This window comes from Montipora foliosa, chromosome 3 (assembly GCF_036669935.1).
Source record: "Montipora foliosa isolate CH-2021 chromosome 3, ASM3666993v2, whole genome shotgun sequence".
In the NCBI taxonomy this organism is placed as follows: Eukaryota; Metazoa; Cnidaria; class Anthozoa; order Scleractinia; family Acroporidae; genus Montipora; species Montipora foliosa.
Genome location: NC_090871.1, coordinates 61,813,210 through 61,830,709, shown reverse-complemented (window position 1 = coordinate 61,830,709; position 17,500 = coordinate 61,813,210). Strand labels below are relative to the sequence as shown.

The 17,500-nt window shown below is 41.1% G+C and overlaps 2 protein-coding genes across 3 annotated transcripts in view; both read left to right on the top strand.

The window, feature by feature from the left end:
- The window catches only part of LOC137997880 (dynamin-like GTPase OPA1, mitochondrial), a 36,811-nt gene extending 33,178 nt beyond the window's left edge, over nucleotides 1-3,633 (top strand). For both annotated transcript variants that reach the window (XM_068844199.1, XM_068844200.1), the window contains exons 29-32: nucleotides 105-215; nucleotides 345-438; nucleotides 1,002-1,112; nucleotides 2,984-3,633. In XM_068844199.1, coding sequence (XP_068700300.1) covers nucleotides 105-215; nucleotides 345-438; nucleotides 1,002-1,112; nucleotides 2,984-3,048 — 381 coding nt within the window. In that variant the 3' untranslated portion in view covers nucleotides 3,049-3,633. The remainder of the gene's footprint in view (nucleotides 1-104; nucleotides 216-344; nucleotides 439-1,001; nucleotides 1,113-2,983) is intronic.
- Nucleotides 3,634-3,744: 111 nt separating this feature from the next.
- Nucleotides 3,745-10,185, top strand: LOC137997881 (uncharacterized). Its single transcript, XM_068844201.1, has 5 exons — nucleotides 3,745-3,783; nucleotides 6,725-6,801; nucleotides 6,880-6,987; nucleotides 8,549-8,636; nucleotides 9,543-10,185. Exons 2-5 carry the CDS (start codon nucleotides 6,784-6,786, stop codon nucleotides 10,061-10,063), a joined length of 735 nt encoding a protein of 244 aa, XP_068700302.1. The 5' UTR covers nucleotides 3,745-3,783; nucleotides 6,725-6,783; the 3' UTR covers nucleotides 10,064-10,185.
- The last annotated feature ends 7,315 nt before the right edge of the window (nucleotides 10,186-17,500 follow it).

The following is a 17,500-nucleotide window of genomic DNA, read 5'->3' as shown; positions in this document are numbered from 1 at the left end:
TGCGCAATAACAATAGTGGGCACCGTCTTTAATAACATTAATTTCGCTAAAATTACTTAAACTACATTTAATTGGATTCTTGCTGTCGTTTATGTTGTATTTAGGTCAATGAAACGTGGCACCATTTGTACCGGGAACATTTTCTCAACCAGTCGTTAGGAAATGTACAGGAATGCAGAAACGCTTTTTACAGGAGAGATTTAGTTAAAAATGAGGTAACTATGCAGCTCCATACCCATGGAATCAATTACTACTGAACATTAACGATTCCGCCAGACCAACTTCGCAGGAAATTTTGGATGCAACGGACGTTCAAGTAATCTTGATTTTAAATTTATTTTCAGCTGGGCTGCAATGATGTTGTTCTCTTCTGGCGAATCCAAAAGATGATTCAAACAACAAGTAACGCGATCAGGCAACAAGTTATGAATCACGAAGGTAATAGACTTGATTGTTGTAGAATCGGGGGCACCCAACGGCGAAAACCTCAAAGGGACGTTTCTGAGTTTCTTTCTAATGGACAAAGACAAGCGAGGAATACAGGTCGTTCCTCCCCAGAGTCGACCCGCCCCACAGTATTCTGACGACCCTTGTATGATAGCTAACCGACTCTAACCCTAATTTGTCATTACTAAAATCAGTGCTTAGACCTAATCATTCAAAAGAGTGCTTTGTCACAATAGGTGCTTTTCACGTGACGTCATCGTCGCCATGTTGGTGTGCGAAAACATAATATCTCTCATTCATTTGGTAAAAAAGGAATTAAAAAGTTTACACTGGCTAAAAATTCTTATCGTCTCGGACGTTTCGGCTGCAAGTGTTGCCTTCTTCAGCAAAGGATAAAAAATGCAAATGTTTAACAACGTCCTGTATAGTAATAATTATATTAAATTTCTCGAAAGAATTCCTTAAGGTAACAAGTCGCTAGTTCCTAGAGTATTATTAATGACGTTTTATCGCTGCGTTTAGTTTGTCACGCTTTCTTTTTTTTTATGTCGCAGCCCGCCGACTGGAAAAAGAAGTCAAGCAAGTTCTTGAAGAAATCGGTCATGACCAGGCAGCTAAAGAAAGGCTTATTCGTGGCAGACAAGTTGATCTAGCCGAAGAATTAAGTAAGTTAAAAGATTTGAAAGCTCTTTGCAAGGGAAAGGGTGAAGCTATGACGATGTCGTGTTGATAATAATGATATTATTGCAATGAAGTGGGTGACACATTTTTTTACCCCGGTTAAAATGAAGAGATGCTCCTTTGCTAGAGTCGAACCTACGGCCTACCGATTATGTACTAGATCAGTGGATAGCGTTGAACGTGCGCTCTGATTGGCCACTCAAACTCCGTATATCCTTCGTTAGTAAAATCCAACTAGTGGTCTATTATCAATGCTGCGTTCTGATTGGTTGAGCTACTAGTAGGCTATTTGTTATAGCCCACTAGTAGCGAAAAGCGCCGGCTTTGAAAACCAAAACAACAATTAAAGTCTAGCTTTAACTAGCGAAAGATGTTTTGTCTCGATATTTTTTTGACCAACTAGTTGGATTTTACTAAAACAATTATTCCTCTCGCCCTCATGGCCTCTGAGTCAATAGCCCATTCGGCCTTAGGCCTCATGGGCTATTGACTCAGAGCCCATTCGGGCTCGAGGAATAATTGTTAATTATAATTCAACACATTGATACAGTGCCCAAATATGGTCATAAAGCTCTCGATAGATGTAGGTCTACTTAACAATTATTCCATGAGTGCGTTGGATATGAGACGATAGAATAGCCAACGAGGTGCGTAGCGCCGAGTTGGCTATAATCATCTCATATCCAACAAGCACGAGTGGAATAATTGTTTTATTAAAAGCCCCCAAAATATAGAAAACTAGACTACAATAAAAATAAAAAGGCCCAAAAAATCACGCATATGCTTGCCTTGTTTGTAGATCATGGTATAATGGCTCATAACCCATGATGGCTTAGCCAATCAAAACTCTCGAATTGCGTTATCCAATGATCCAGTTTTTAATAAAATTAATGACTATATTCGGCGATGCATGTAGATTTCGCAAGAGAATGTGAAAGTGACGGACTGGCGCCACTTCACAAATGTTACAAGTTCGGAATCTTTCATTTGTTATGGATGTGTTGAATTATAGAACAGTTATAGCGCTCAAGCTTGCGTGATATCGCCTAATTTTAGCCGACTCGGCCGCTAGGAATTACGCGATATCACGCTCGCTCTCGCGCTATAACTGTTAACTATTCACCTTCGAGCAACTCGCGCGTGATTTGCGCATGAAAATATTGTAATTCGCTGCAGGAATAAATGAATTAAAATCATCATTTTGTGCTGCATTATCTCACTGTTTTAGTATATACTAGGACAACTATTCACCTCAGTGGAGTTGGCTAGTGATGTTTTTTACCTCGGTGCTGCGCGGCTTGGCAAATGTCCACCACTAGCCACCTCAACTTCGGTGAAAAGTTGTTGATTAGTATTTACCGCACAAGTGAATGGTGCTCTCCACGCGCGCTGATTGGCTAAATCGGAGGTGATTAGCCAAGTACTATTCAACTCGGAGTATAGCCGGTGCGCGAGATTTGAAATTTCCGACCTCATTTTACAAAAACAAAGTAGTTTTTCTGTTCGTTTTTCAACTTGTGTGGTATATACTAAAACAACTATTCACCTCAGTGTCGGCGAAAATAGTGGATATTTACCGAGCCGTGAAGCGGTTTTTTTAAGACTGAAATTAAGGACACTCCTCTGCAATCGGACGGTTTATTTAATTTCTGAACTACAAGTTAATAGATTTTCCAGAACTACTCACATTTTTATCTGAATAAGTAGAAGATTATCAAGTCGTCGAAGAGTTAAAATTTAGTCCTCGACACTGGGTCCAAGACGTCCATAAATTTTGTTTTTGAAGTAGAAAGTTATGGTTGTGCTAACCAGTGTTAACTTTTTATGTTGTTTCTCTATTCCATTTTTCTCTTAGAACGAGTGAGACACATTCAAGAAAGTTTAGAACAATTCATTGAGGCTCTCAATAACGAGAAGTAATGGAGAAAGCATGAGAACAGAACGACCACAATTTTGTTCTTCAAGGGAAGGGTCGAGTTGCCTTTTTTCCTTTCCGGCTCTTCTCGTCTCGGCGTTCTGCTGCTTTTGCGTGGAGGAACTGCAAGACGTGGCGATTTCGCCGCAACAAGAAGCAAATTAAATTTTGAAATTTAGATTTGATTACACGTATCGTAAATCAATAAAGTATTAAGTTTGTCTTGACTTAATCCGTGCAAAAGAATCGAACTTTCGTTCTTTCTCTGTAATGAACAGCGTTTGGAAGCCCAAACTGCTTGAATACTCCATCATATAGACGGTATTCAGAAATGGCAGCCAAGAAAAATGAGCCTTTTGTGTTTATGCTAATCATCCTCTCTAGCCTCGTTCGCACGAACAAAATTCAAGAGATTTTTTTGCTCCAAAGTGAGGCTAGTGAGGAGGATTAGCACAAAGACAATAATTTTTTGACCTCCGTTTATGACTACGGTCTATTTGTAACAGCGAAATGTATAATGTTAAGAATCTTTTTCTCAGGATGTTGAGCCCAGACTAATAAAGGGTTGTATGCTATGGAGGTAGCAGTGATGTGTTTGTTGGAACTTTTGCTGTTCTTACCGGTATTCTTGTCAAGCCCTTTTGGCTGTGTTGCATGCTGGTGTGTTGTCACGCAACATTCCTGGTTGAAAATGGCTGAGAGGTAGACTAGGGTTAATTACCATTTACAAGCAGAAACCGGTTGGTACTAGGTTTGTTCAAATCGTAAGCCAAAACTCCCGAATGGGAAATTCAGTTAGCATAAGCGTGTACGATTTACAAAAAATCGTCTCAAGTTTACCGACAGAGTCTGGAGGGAGGCTAAATCATGGGGGAATGCAAATGATAAACGCGTTTTCCGTTTGTAAATTCCATTTGGGAATTTTGGACTACCTTTCAAGAAATCCCGTTTTTTTTCTGGAAATCCCGTTTTTTTTTTTTTTTTTTCAAGAAATCCCGACTTTTTTGGTAAATGGTAAACAACCTAGCACTTGCACAGTGTCCTTTGGGATAAGCAAGGACAACGGGATGGTGAACGAAAACGTAACTTCAAAACATAACATCGCTATCGTATGTATTTTGGGACTTGTCCATCTTGCTTACTTTGAACATACCCGCAAACTGGCCTATAACTGGAAAGGTACGAACGTTGTTAAAGATAGAAAAGGCGTGGTTGCTTGTGGTATGTTCGTACCCTGCAAGCAGAGTCTCTTTCGATCTTCCTAGATAAGTCGGGAAGAGGAAAGAAGACTCTGCCAGCCACCTAGACTTTCTGTGATGTGCCGCTCATCCAAAGAAATGGATGAGTCAGTCCAGACCTGTTTTTTTTAACTTTTGCGCATGATCAATCGCCACGCGACTTCAATATTTTTGAAGTTTACAACCTCGTAGCAATTTTTAACTGACTAAATACACATCAGTATTTCCCCTCCATGTCGGTTACAGAAACAAGTCTGGCAGAAACCTATGAAATTTTCAGTAAAAAATGAAATAGCAATTTAGAAGTATAAAGTATAAGCTATCTAGAATTTTCCACTGACATGATTCCTTGGTTGTTGTGTGTTTGCCAGAGTTGTTCGAAAATATCCCAACTGTTTGTTTTTTATGTTGTGGTTGGTGGTCACGGGTGACTGACACCGAACATTTGACGCATTTTTAACGGATGCTCAAATACGAAATGTGCAGGCCGCCAGAAGATTCTTCTTTCCTCTTCCCTACTTATCTAGGATCGAAAACGATTCTGCCCGCAGGGTACTTGTGTTGTGGCCAAAACCTAAAATTTGGTCATTTCACGTTCTTGTTTTGTGAAGTACTGGAAAGGGTCCATTTCTTTGCCGTCGTTTGCAAAACAACTACGTGAAATAGCCAAATTTGAAGTTTTATGAAGAACGTCAGCACTTGGAGATAAATTTTCATTTTCTCCCCTAAATTAAGCGCCGTTTCAACTAGTGTCACTACTACCACACCCTTCTCATATTAAAAAGGTTCAAATAATCACGAAGTGATTACAACAACGTGAATTTATATTTTGAGATGACGTTCTCGTTGCCGTCGCTGTTGTCGTTGCTTAAGCTCCCTAAGATATATCCTTGTCACGAGCGCATTATACACCTTTCCATCATTTCATGTAAGGTCGAATTTCACTCATGTATTCATGTGCCTTTTTTCATCGAGAGGGTGTGCTGAAGAATTGTAGCAAACAAAACAATTATCAATGAACGTTTTTGTTCTCTTTGGAAAGACGTAAGCTCCTTCCATGCAAGGCGGGGCTGTCTCGAAAACGAAGACCCTAATACCCCGAAAACTCGGAAACGAATAAAGTACCCCAAAACCCTCTCTTAGCCTAAATAGGTCTGAAGATGGTTTCTAGGCGTAGGGTTAGCCAAATTGAGAGTTTTGGGGTACATTATTCGTTTCCGAGTATTCGAGTTTTCGGGGTCTTAATGTCTTCGTTTTCGAGACACCCTGCCAGGCGGGGTTCCTTTTGAAGTTTATTAAAGAGATAATTGACTACATGCGTTTCTTGAAACTCCTGAGTACTTTGTGCGTCATAAAAATTCAAACTTTTCTAAGAATCGAGGACACTAAAATCTCTGAGACTCCTTACACCTGCAGTTCGTTACATTTCTACAGGTTCTTTAGTGCAGTACAAAAACGCTAGTTTTCGTGAAAATTTCCTACTTTCCTGTTATGTTTTCTGTGTGATGAAATCATTGAAATTCACACGGAGTACCGGGTAACGTTTGAAGAATCGAAATAGATACGTTGTCTATTGACTAATTGAGGATGCACACAATCGATTCGATGGCAGCTATTTAAGAGGATTAATACCGGAGAACACATTATCAAAATCTGTAAAACTTTTCTGATTTTTCTTGGAAGTAGCAGAATGCGATTTTCGTGACTGGTAGTTTGTTTCGCAAAGCCAAAAAACCATCGAAGTATGCTCTAGCTACATTTGATGTGGTATGCTCAAGCTATATTTTGGTGTGGAAGATACGAAGAGTCAGTAATCACGAATTCTACCAAGATTTCAGACAAATAATCGATTTGCTAATTTTTTTCATCGACGATCAGCTTAAATACGTGTTACAATAAAACCATTTCAATACATTTTCTCACGGGTATTTGTTCGGTTGTGGTTTTTATCTCGAGAACAAAGTTCGCGCTGTCATACTGAAAATCATGAACTGGACTGGATTAGATCATCCCGGACTTAAGTTCTTTAATTTGTTTTAACAATCATTTGTCCTCTGTCGCATTAAACGAACGCTAGTGATCAATTAATTATATTTCGTGTCTAACACTAACAAACAGTAATCATAACATAGGAAAAGCCAGAAATGTGCCGATCAAAATGTGATGCAGAGAAAAGGAGGGCTTTTGAATGAAATACTGATATCATTATTGTGAACAATCAATTGAATAACCTCGTTGACTAAAACGCGGACATAAGGAGGCGTGGGTCATACCAAATTGTGACATACAAGTAAAATTCTTTACAAGTCTGCGTTTTGTTAGTCCAGTCAGTGTTACTAATCCAGTCCAGTCCAGTCTAGTCCAGTCCAGTTCTTCGATTAGGGCGGTATGTGTTTCACGCCACATGCCAAAATCATTACCTGCATGCGGCTTCAATTTCTAGTTCCTGCCACCACTGCTTTGCAAGAAGAAATTAGAAGACACTAAAGCGGAGCATTAACCATGGAATCAGTCTCGAAGGTACACAGATCAAAGCGACTTTGTCCTGGATTCTGGAAGGCTGAGCTTACAAAACTTTACGGTCTTGTTTACATGTAGAATACCAAAAGGAAACTGCGCAACCTTCTGCTGGAAAGACGACGTAGACGAAGGATCAAGAAGAGCTTGGACCAGCTGTCCTTGCTCATACCTGAGGCTAGAAAGCGGGTAAAAAAGGCACATTTTTCTCAGGTTGCTTGTTCAGGGTGAATTTTTTTGTTTGCATTGTTGAATTGGGTAACATTCCGTCCAAGTAGCAAGAAACTCCCAGTCTTATTGTTCAACTGAGGAGGGCCGTGAGGATTTTGTATGGTACTCATATTTAGTTTTCTCGGGGTTAGCGAAAAAATTGTGAACGCGCGAAAATATTACACTTCGATACTCAGGAACTTCCTCGCCGCTTAAGTCGGGCGCTGCTTCCTGTTTCTTATTCCGCTTTGTGATTGGCTGACTCTGAAACCTCGGACCTTCAACGCTGCGCTTCCGTTCTCATACAAGTGACACTGCAAAAGCTCAGTGAAGATACGCGTAAATGTTCTAACTAGGAGCCCATGAGCTCCTGGTTCTAACGTTGTTGCAGTTTCCACAGGTTTGAGAGCACCTCGTTCCGAGCCTCACATACCAAGCATACCAAAAGGCCTCGGATTCGTGCACTAAATTCTGGGTGTTTACTATTAAATCAAAGTTTCCAAAATTCTGGGTGTAAAATAAATGGTAAGATCATTTTTTTGAAATTATAATCTCCAAAAATTGGAGACTATGTTTTCCCTGCCAGCGGAACCTGAGGGTCTCTTTTCTTTTGGGTTCGCTAGGCTCCGCCATGGTTCGAATCTCACAGTGTTGAGCATGCGTGGCGGTTACTTAGCCAAATCTTCTCGGGATACTGCATTTTGTGTGGGCTCACTTAACGACAGCAGAATTACTATAAGGGAATGCGCGGGACACAGCGGCCTCAAGTCACAGGGAGTGCCGTTGTGGACGGCGGTCGGATAAAAATGAGTTTCCGACCCATGGCAGAGGTAGCTTTTCCCGTACTCGTCAGTCCAGCGAACGCAAAAAGAAAAGCGATCTCTGCTAGCAGAGACGACTACGTTTTGAGTTAGTCCCTTCATTCTGGTTGATGCGGAATATTTCTTTCCATTTGACAGTTTCTCGCGATTCCAATCATTTTACAGCACCTCCACTTAAGGTGGCTCGAACTGGTTTTCCACAACTTGAAAGGAATGTCGTATTAGAAGGAATAACTCTACAACAATGTTTCACGTAACGCAATGTTGTGGTACCAAATTAATAAAACTCCAAGATGTACGTATCGATGTGAAGCAATAGGTTACCTTGGCAGTAAAAGAGCCCTATGTCTGTCGGCTACTGAGGGCAACCTCAATCCCACGCTATGACTTTAATAAATTGATTGATTGAAATGCTTATATCCTAAAAAACGAACTAGGTAACCTCCATTTCTTATCGCTGAAAAGTGATGAGCAGGCTAAGATGAAACTCTCTGCAAAGTTAGAAAAAAATTCCCTGGAGCGGATTCAGAGCAACCTTAAAATTTTCGAGTTGTGAGGGGAATGAAACTTAAGGTAGTACTTTCGGCTTCTCTGAAGATAACTTGTTTCCAAGGTCGCAAAGGAAGATGCGGTCCTTCAATTAAAATAAACCCCATTTACGGACCTATTGTTTTGGAGGAGAACATGTAAAGTAAAACACTTTGTGTTTGTGTGGACAGATGGCACAAGGTCAAAAGTTGAGACAGACGATGATTCTCCAGCTTACCATGGATTACATTCGCTCAGGAATCACCTTTCTAAACCAAGGTAAGAATCAGGGATGAAGTGACATGAAGTTTAAGCTTTTTTTGATGAATGGTAAGGCAATACGTGCAAATGCAATCTCTTGCAGGTGAAACGAAAGGCGTAGTTTGGTCTCAACCTTCCACGCTTGCGGACTGGATGTCACGATCTAAGTTTCCGAAATGGTGGAATGGATCAAAAACTGTGGCTACAATCTCGGACAAAACTGTTGAGACAGTGACACAATTTCACCTTCATTTTGACACACCCCTACTTACTCCCCCCTCCCCACTCCCCCTCCCCCTCAGTCAATGTTGCTGAGTATTGCCATATGTTCTACAGTATATTTCCGACCAAGATAAGGCAACATTGAATTTGGGGGGGAGGGGAAAGGGCGGCTTTTAAGCTGAACGTTTGGATAAGCGGTTGGAGTACCAAAAATGCCGCATTGTCTCAACAAGTTTTGTCCGAGATTGTAGCATGAAATGGAGGCTAATGCGGGCAAATTTTTTCAAATGTAAATTAATTTGCCCGCTATAGCCTCCATTTCATGCTTGATCCAGCCCAACCGTTAGAATACAAAACTGGCCCATTGTACGCCGTGCACGTTCGTTTTTCACTTTTGTCCATTTCTTTGCCGTTGTCAGCAAAACAGACGTCCATCTGCTCACGTTCTGGCCTTGTAGCTCAGTCGGTAAAGCGACAGTCATCTAATCTGAAGGTCGTGGATTCAAATCCCACCCTAGTCAGAGTTTTTCTCTGTCCTTGTGTGGGCCCAATTCCAATACTAGGGTTCATCTCTGATGGAATAATTGGGTATAAAAACCTTCACAGTAGTGTTCGGCCTCACTCGAACTTGCAATCATTACTCTCAAATGCCACCGAAGGACAACAACAAACGATTAACTAATTAATGTTTTACTTGAACAGAAGGCAACTTCTTTCAACCATGGAATTTCAGAATTCTTAGTACCATCCCCTTTTACCAATATGGCTGCTCATGTTATTATGATGTCAGTCAGTTTTATCAGCGAATATCAGCTGAAACTGGCAACAACAGGGAGGAAGAACATGAAAATCAAAACAGACAATTTTGCAGCCAGGTAGAGGAATGTTCCAAGTCGTACCAGCATTCGTGTCCACAGTGTTCGGCTTCGACCGATGAAGGAAATCGACGGGCAAATGATGTCACCATGGAGGCTACAGTGACACGCAGTTCTCCCTTACAGAGGCTTATTTCTCTGTGCAATTCACTCGTTCCTATTCATGCGTCGGAAAGCGCCATAATGACAGAAAATCATTCGATGTGTACAGGAGTATCGCGATCAGATTGCGATTTCATACCTCGAGGAAAGATTTTCCGCCAGCAGGCTCCACCAAAAATGGCTCTTACCATTGGTGGTACACCAGCATCTTTTGTACCAGCAACTCAAACCCCAGAAGATCAATGAGATCAAAATGTTGTCTTTTGTCACGTTAAAGAATTGTCGTCAATGACCTAGGAGCCGCCTGTTACGGTCGAAACAGGACGAAGGCTATACATTTACTTTGCTTTCATCAGAGCGTTTCTTAGTGACCCTGGATGATGATACTAAGAAAAATATATTTTTTGCCGTTTGGTTTTGTATTCGTTGTACCATTCAAGGTATTACCTTAAAGTTATAAGAAATAAAATTCATTGAAAATCATGAGAGATGTTTCCAGCCCCTTGGTTTCATATCTTTTCCGCCAGTCAGTTGGCTTAGTCCGTAAAAATTAGGTCCCGTTCACGCATGAAAACAAGTATGCTTTTACACACAGCGTTTTCGAATCGTATTTCCGCGAAAACGATTCGAAAACGCTAATCTCAGCCTAAGATGCGCTGTCTGTGTTATCGCGAGCTTTGATGTCATGGTATTCGAAAATACTTTTTTACAAGGACCGCAAAATTCTCGCGTGCTTATTCGCTAATTTGTATTGTCAATAAGCGGACAGACACATAAATTTATAATTTACGCGTTTCGAAGAGTTTAATTTATGCAGAATTTTGTGAAACGTCGATATGTCACTTTTTAACCAATAGAAAGTCTCCGTTTTGCCATTAGTCAATAAGAGAGATTGGCAAGTTATGAATTTGGTCGCCTCAGTTTGAATAAAATTGAAGTTTTTCGCATTTTTGCCTCTCGTTCTTCTCGTGTTTTGACTTAATTTTGACCCCTCTGCCTTTTTGTTATTGTAAAAAACGAATAGATGTCAGTTTTTCATGCGTCTCTTCTGTTATTGATCGTGATTTTCGTCATAACATTGTCAAAATAGCTGTGGATCCACGAGGCGATAGCCAGCGACTTTGACAATGTTATGACGAAATTCATGATCAATAACAGGACAGACACGTGAAAAACCGAAATCAATTTTTTAAGTAGCTTGCGAAGCTGGCCGTTCTATTGTTGGGGAACGCGAGAGATCTCGAGCAAAGGCCGTGGCGCCGAGCGGGAAGTCTGAAGCGAGTTCTTCCTTTTCCCCGCCTGAGCCTTCTCGCGCTCCGAAATGAACCGCCAGCTTCGCGGGCTAAAATACTTCCTAAAATGCGTGCCGCACGTGCAGTACAATTATTTTTCTTCTTGTTTTTATGGAGTTGCCGTCGCCGTAGCCGTCATGGTTTTTTAAACTCCCTGTTGTCTGTGACGGTGACCAAAAAAGCCGAAATTCGTATGGGCCAGGGGCCCGTTTCTCGAAAGTCCCGAAACTTTACGGGCCATTTTCGGGTGTCACAATTCCCTTTCTAGGGAGTTTAAGAAACGACGACGGCTACAACTACGACAACGCCACAAAACAATAATATCATTGGTTAAAAGAGCATAAATAATCGTGCTGCACGTGCAGCACGGATTTTAGCCAGTATTTTTTGCAGTCCTCTGCATGACGACGTGAGATCATCAAATTTGAGGTTTTGGCGACAACCTAAGCGTGCAACGGAATCTTTCGTTCTCTGTTTTCACTCTGAAACCGCTCGTACCAACTTATTTTTAGGATACTTCACCCATATTGTAGGAGGTGAACAAAACTGAATGATCGCGAAAGGCTTAAAGTGGTACTATGATCGAAAAATCATTTCCTTTTTTCCTTCAGATTTTGAAAGCGCGTTCGCTTAACACCTAACTGGCAAAATTTTGAGCTTTGAGTTTTATCCAAAGGCTGTTTATTTTGAGTGTAAGTTTTGGATTTCATGGTCCGCCATTACTCACGTTCAAAACTGGCCAATTGGACCTCGGAGGGTTGGATCTAGAGAAAATGACGTCATTTACTCACTAGCTTAAAATTTCAGCGTGTAAACGCAATTTATTATATATGCAACACACGGGTTGAAAAGTCTGAAAGCCCGAAACTCCCGTGCTGCATATTAATTAGGCCGCGTACACACGCATTGCATTCTTAAACTAGTGAGTGTTTGACGTCATTTTCTCCTCGACCCAGCTCTCTCAATATTTTAAAGTTAGTAATGGCGGACCAATAAATAAGAAAATTCCAGCTAAAATAAACAGGTGTCTTTTTAAAATCAGAACTTAAAACTTGGGTGAGTTAGTGTTTAGTTAACATAGTTTTGAAATCCAAAGGAAAAACAATTTTTTTTTTTGGTCGTAGTACCACTTTAAGATAGAGCCAAGTTATATTTTGAAGTGACGTTTTCGTCGACCGCCGTCGTCGTATATCTTAAAGTCCCTTCTCTATCTCAAGAACGGAGAGGGTTTAAGTCGTCAAACTTAATAGTCATTTTTCTTTTTTTTGCCCTGAAAACACGTCAAAAGATTGGCTTTCTAAAACAAGCGGTTGGCAGTTTCACAAACGGCTTTTCGGGCCCGAAAAGTTTTAGGGACTTTAGAGAAACGGGCCCCGGACGGCTAGCTTCTTAGACTTCCATGTTAACCCTGCCACACCTCCAAACCCGTTTCCATCCCAATAGGACTGGGGTGGTGAAAATGGTCGGGCGCGTACCGCGGGCAGAAAAAAGCGCCAAAACTTACAATTTACACGACACGAGCTTAACACACGACTAAAATTTTTTCTGCACTTCTCGATTTGTTCTGCTCTGTGAATCAGGGTCTTAACAAAGAAGTTTTTTTCATAACTGCTTAGTCAAAGAATCAACGAAATGCCCAAACACTCTAACTCGAAACGCCAGGTATGTAGCCAATTTAATTCACCACAACTTTTTTTCAGCCCGTTTTTGTCAAATGCCATCTTGAATGGCATGTTCGTTGTTTTGGCTACTTGCAAAGTGATCCATATGAATGATTTTTGTATAAACTTTTCTTCAAGTCGCCCAGAAAACCAGAGATGGAGCGCAAAAGACGAAGAAGAATAAATGACTGTCTGAATGAGATCAAACAGCTCATTCCTGAAGCCAAGGAACTCGAGGTAAGCTTGAAGGCTTCGCGAAAACCATCAATAGGTTTTGCAAGAAGACACTTCGCTCGCGTTCATTAAGGATGGCAAGCAAGTGCACGCTTTTGTTGACGATGTTCCATCAACTCAAAACGAATTACACAACGAAATTTTAACTGCTTGAAGATTTTTCTCTCTTGTTTTAGATTAAAAAGGGTTGCAGGCTTGAAAAAGCTGAAATTCTGGAGATTACGGTGGATTTTATTCGTAGAATGAACAGCAAGCTCTCAGCCGACTTAGTGCAAACGGCGATTCCTTCTGGTAAATAATTATACTCTCTTCGTCTTATCAATACACTATCTTTTAACTAGAGAAACTTTTTTTTTTAATTACTTTGATTCTTCTTACTTTCAAAATGTATCAGGTTCCACCCGAAATTTTATCACGAATTTGTTGTCTCATTTTCGTTTATGCGTCGATATATTTACTCTACGTGTTTATAAAATAGAAAGACTTTTTGTCCAGCTCAACACGATAAAACACCTCTCCTTCGGCGAATAATTGTTAAATGTAATTAGGTCAATTAACTGGGAGTCAATGGTCCGGACGCACTGGAGTGACAAAATTTGTTTGGCCCTTCCAAAAATCTCGACAAAATTTGTCTCTGCCAAATTTTCAATTTGTCAAACGTGGGCGCACTGAGACACAGCAAAATATTTGTTAACCACAAGTGTCAATCACACGAAAATAAACACCATCGCTTGCGCTTTGTTCGCCGCAAAGGTTACATGAGATCTCAGGAGTCATGGGCTTATGGTGATCTTTAACCGCTTGGATCGAATATGTTCCCTCGGCATATTATTGCTTGCATTCTATTTTTTTTCATCCTGGAATTCGTTAAACTCCAGCAGAGGCAGTTGCTGCTTCTACTATGCCAGTGGAGGCTTCACCTTGTATGACTGCAACTGGTTCTAGAATACCACAACAGATTTGTCCGTAGAAGGCCGACTGAAATACTCCGACTAAAAATAGAGATCCAATTTTTCCTTCAAATCATGGCATGTTAATTAACAAATCTGTCAGATCTCACGCCTGACAAAAATTTGTCCTGCTCCGAGGCAGGACGACGGCGTCTTTGAAGTTATTTGGTAAACCTTGACAAAATTTGGTATATCTAAAAATCACCGGGCGCACTTGTCTCAGGGAACTGGTGACATATTTTTTCGCAAAATAAACAAAAATTTGGCCAGTGCGTCCGGGGCCTAAGATGTCATCACATTTCTAAAAAGTAATTGGAATGGAATGAAATGCTCGAATGTTTTGTATTTCACGGAAAAAGGGCCGCATTCCCAGATAGGTCGCTTAGTGCGAGGGGCAGTTCAATCGAGTGAAATAAGAATTGCCACTCGCCAAAGGTGGGATTTGGGGGGGGGGGGGGACAGAACCTCTTTAATAAGTACTTAATACTTAATAACTGGTCCCACGAGAAACAGTGAGTTTGTTTCCCATCGCCCTCAGTGTTACCCTCGGCGAAGCCAAGGGAGTTAGTGAGTTTGACCCACGTGACACCTCCTCCAATCGGAAAACGTATTTGAGTTGGGAGGTATAACAATTTAATTATTCACACTTCATGTTATAACGTATCTCTGCTCTTGTTTCAGGGACAAGTTCAGTTGAATTCAGAGAGGAAGGACTGTCATATTTAACACCCAGCCCCTACCCAACTGGGCCATTAATCCCGCCGAAAGTCCCAGGCTGCTGCGATCTTCCGCAAACTTGTTGTGCTTTCTCGGAATACATAAAGCCAATTCGCCAAACCACAGTGTACCCACAAATAATAAGACCCATTCCGCGAGTTTTTACTCCTTTGTGCGTCTCAGCAGAAACTTTCGATTCTTCTAGAGATGTGCCTTCGTGTGCTTTCCCCCAGGAACGGCTTGCGGATCGAGATAAGTTGTGATCCCAGAAAACTAGACGAAGCCTAAAACTCTTCATTCATTTGGTATTCAAACTTCCTAGAGCTCAGGACTTACTGCAGAAGGACACAGCCTTCGTTGTTTGTAACCGTTACAATAACGTTAATGGGATTATTTTAATTTCCTTCTTATTCAAGGAAAGGCACTGTACTCCAACATACAGATTTCTACCCATGTAGCACTTGAAGTGCTAAAAATTTCTACCCATGTAAACCAAGCTCACATGATTTACATGGGTATCAATCTAGCACTTTACATTTCTCTCCATCAATTAATTCTGTTGAAATATAAGTGCTACACGGCCAACGTTTCCAGAAACGTAACCCTCCAAGTTGTAATTGTACATATTCATTGCCACGAAATTGACATCTTTAAATTCCCGTCTGACCTTGAAGCTCAGTAGGTAGAGCAGCGGTGATTTAACCCGAAGGTCGTGGGTTCAATTCCCACCCTGATCAGAGTTTTTCCCTTCCTTTTTTTGGGCCCAATTCCATAAGAATGGCTAACGCTCACATGGTTTACATGGGTAGAAATCTAGCACTTCACATTATCCTTCAATAGTAAGTACTCCAAAATAGCCGAGAGATTCCCTCTTATATTTATGAGTCGGGCAAATGTGATCGTTTATTGAGGATTAAGACGTGCTTTCAACAGCTTTCAGTTTTCTGGTTCTTTCAAATATTATATGAATGATTTCTTCAAGGGCCCGCGTCAACTGCTTCAGCATCCTGTCCCCTCCCCCAAGCGAAGGAAAAGGGGTGGAAACGAGGTTGCTCATTCTTCGATTCAACACGGTTGGGAAGGGGGGGGGGTGGGGGGTGTACAAACGGTTTTAACATTGCTGTTCAACAAAATGGAAGGGATGTTGAAGTAAATGTTGAAGCAGCTTGACCGGGCTTTTACTTCCCGTATGTTTGCTATCTCACCCTCCCCCCCCCCCCTCCTCCTTGATTATCGACAGCCCTGATTTCAGCATTATAGCACACTTTGTAATTTATTGGACAGTTGTACGCGTTACCAAGCCAGGGCTTCTTGTACTTGAATCATTTGTCTTTTTTCAGAGCGATTAAAAAACAGCTACATGTGTTAAAGAGAAGTTGAACAGATCAAGCTGTAAAATTTTAACATCGTCATCTTCTCGTATTTTGTAACAGTTACGATTAATTGATAATAGGACTTCGTGTCGTGCACTTCAGGGCGTAATCGTGGTGTACTGTATTTCGGCTGGCCTTCTTCGGGTTCTCATTAGGGCCGTTTATACGATGGGAAATAAGTCGCGGCTTACATAAGTCGCGAACTGGGCCATTTATAAGAGTGCTGCTTACATAAGACGCGAAATTCTCGTTTTAATGGTTCGCGGCTGAGTTCGCGGTCAACTGGTTCAATGATTACGTAATTTATTTTGATGCCTCGTTTTGGGGTCATTGATTGAGAGGCAAGATTTGCAACATTACAAGATACATGGCTCGAGTAAGCAAACAAGTTAAGAAAAATTATTAAACTAAAGTTTTACATGTAATCTAGTATCGATCCAGTGAACTCGTAAACTCGAAGACTTGCTGTGTGCTTCAGAACTTACAATGGCTGAAGTAACGCAATTATCAAGTTGCTTAGCAATTTCAGTACCACTACAAATAGTCAGAAGCTGTTTCTCTTCTTGTGCACTCCACGTTCGCTTTTTCGCTGAATCTTTTTCTTTGGTAATTAATACGTGATTCGTTGCTCGCGCTCGCCATTTTTCTCAGGCGGACGGGAGCAAAAAGGAAGTCTGGGCTATAATAACAAAACAAGAGCACGTGCAGGAGAAGTTCACGGCTTCAGCAAACCGCGGGGACAACGCTCGGTACATTTATACGAACACTTTCGGGGCCAAAATAAACACAGTCCAGGATAAGCCGCGGCTTGACCAGGCTGTGGATGGAGTAAGCCGTGAAAGTCGATTTTGTACCATTTCAACGGGGTGTTAGCGTCTTATGTAAGCCGCGGCTTATTTTCTCGCGTATAAACGGCCACATTGTACCTGAAGAAGGCTGGTTTGGCCAGCCGAAATATAGCACACCACTAAAACCAAATCTAAGTTGTATCGGCTCTTGCTCAAAATATTTAAGAAATAAGAACACGATTTCACGCCCAAATAAAAGAGAGAGCTAGGGAACCCTGTTGGGGAAAGCTTTTCTTACGTAAATATAGCCAGACCGGTAAAATGATTTTGTGCGCAAACAAGCTTCTGCATGTTTATTTCTAATGCTTATGTTCTTTGGCTGTCATTTCCCTATTGTGATAGTTCCTGAGGAAACATCCCGGAGGTAAGGTCTTGCTCCGTATAAGTCAATTAGTACAAAAAGTTCCTCGTGACTCCGCTTTCTTAAAAAAGCCTTAAAGTTGTCCTTTCGATTGTCCTTGGTCTCCGAATCCGATGCAATATTATTACTCGGGCCCCGTAGGGGCTCGAGTTATAAAAGACGTTAGATTTCAGTTTTTTTTTTTTCCTGTGCAGCAAAATGCACAATAGAAAAACGTGGCCGTGTTTGATTGGGCAATGCACAATAG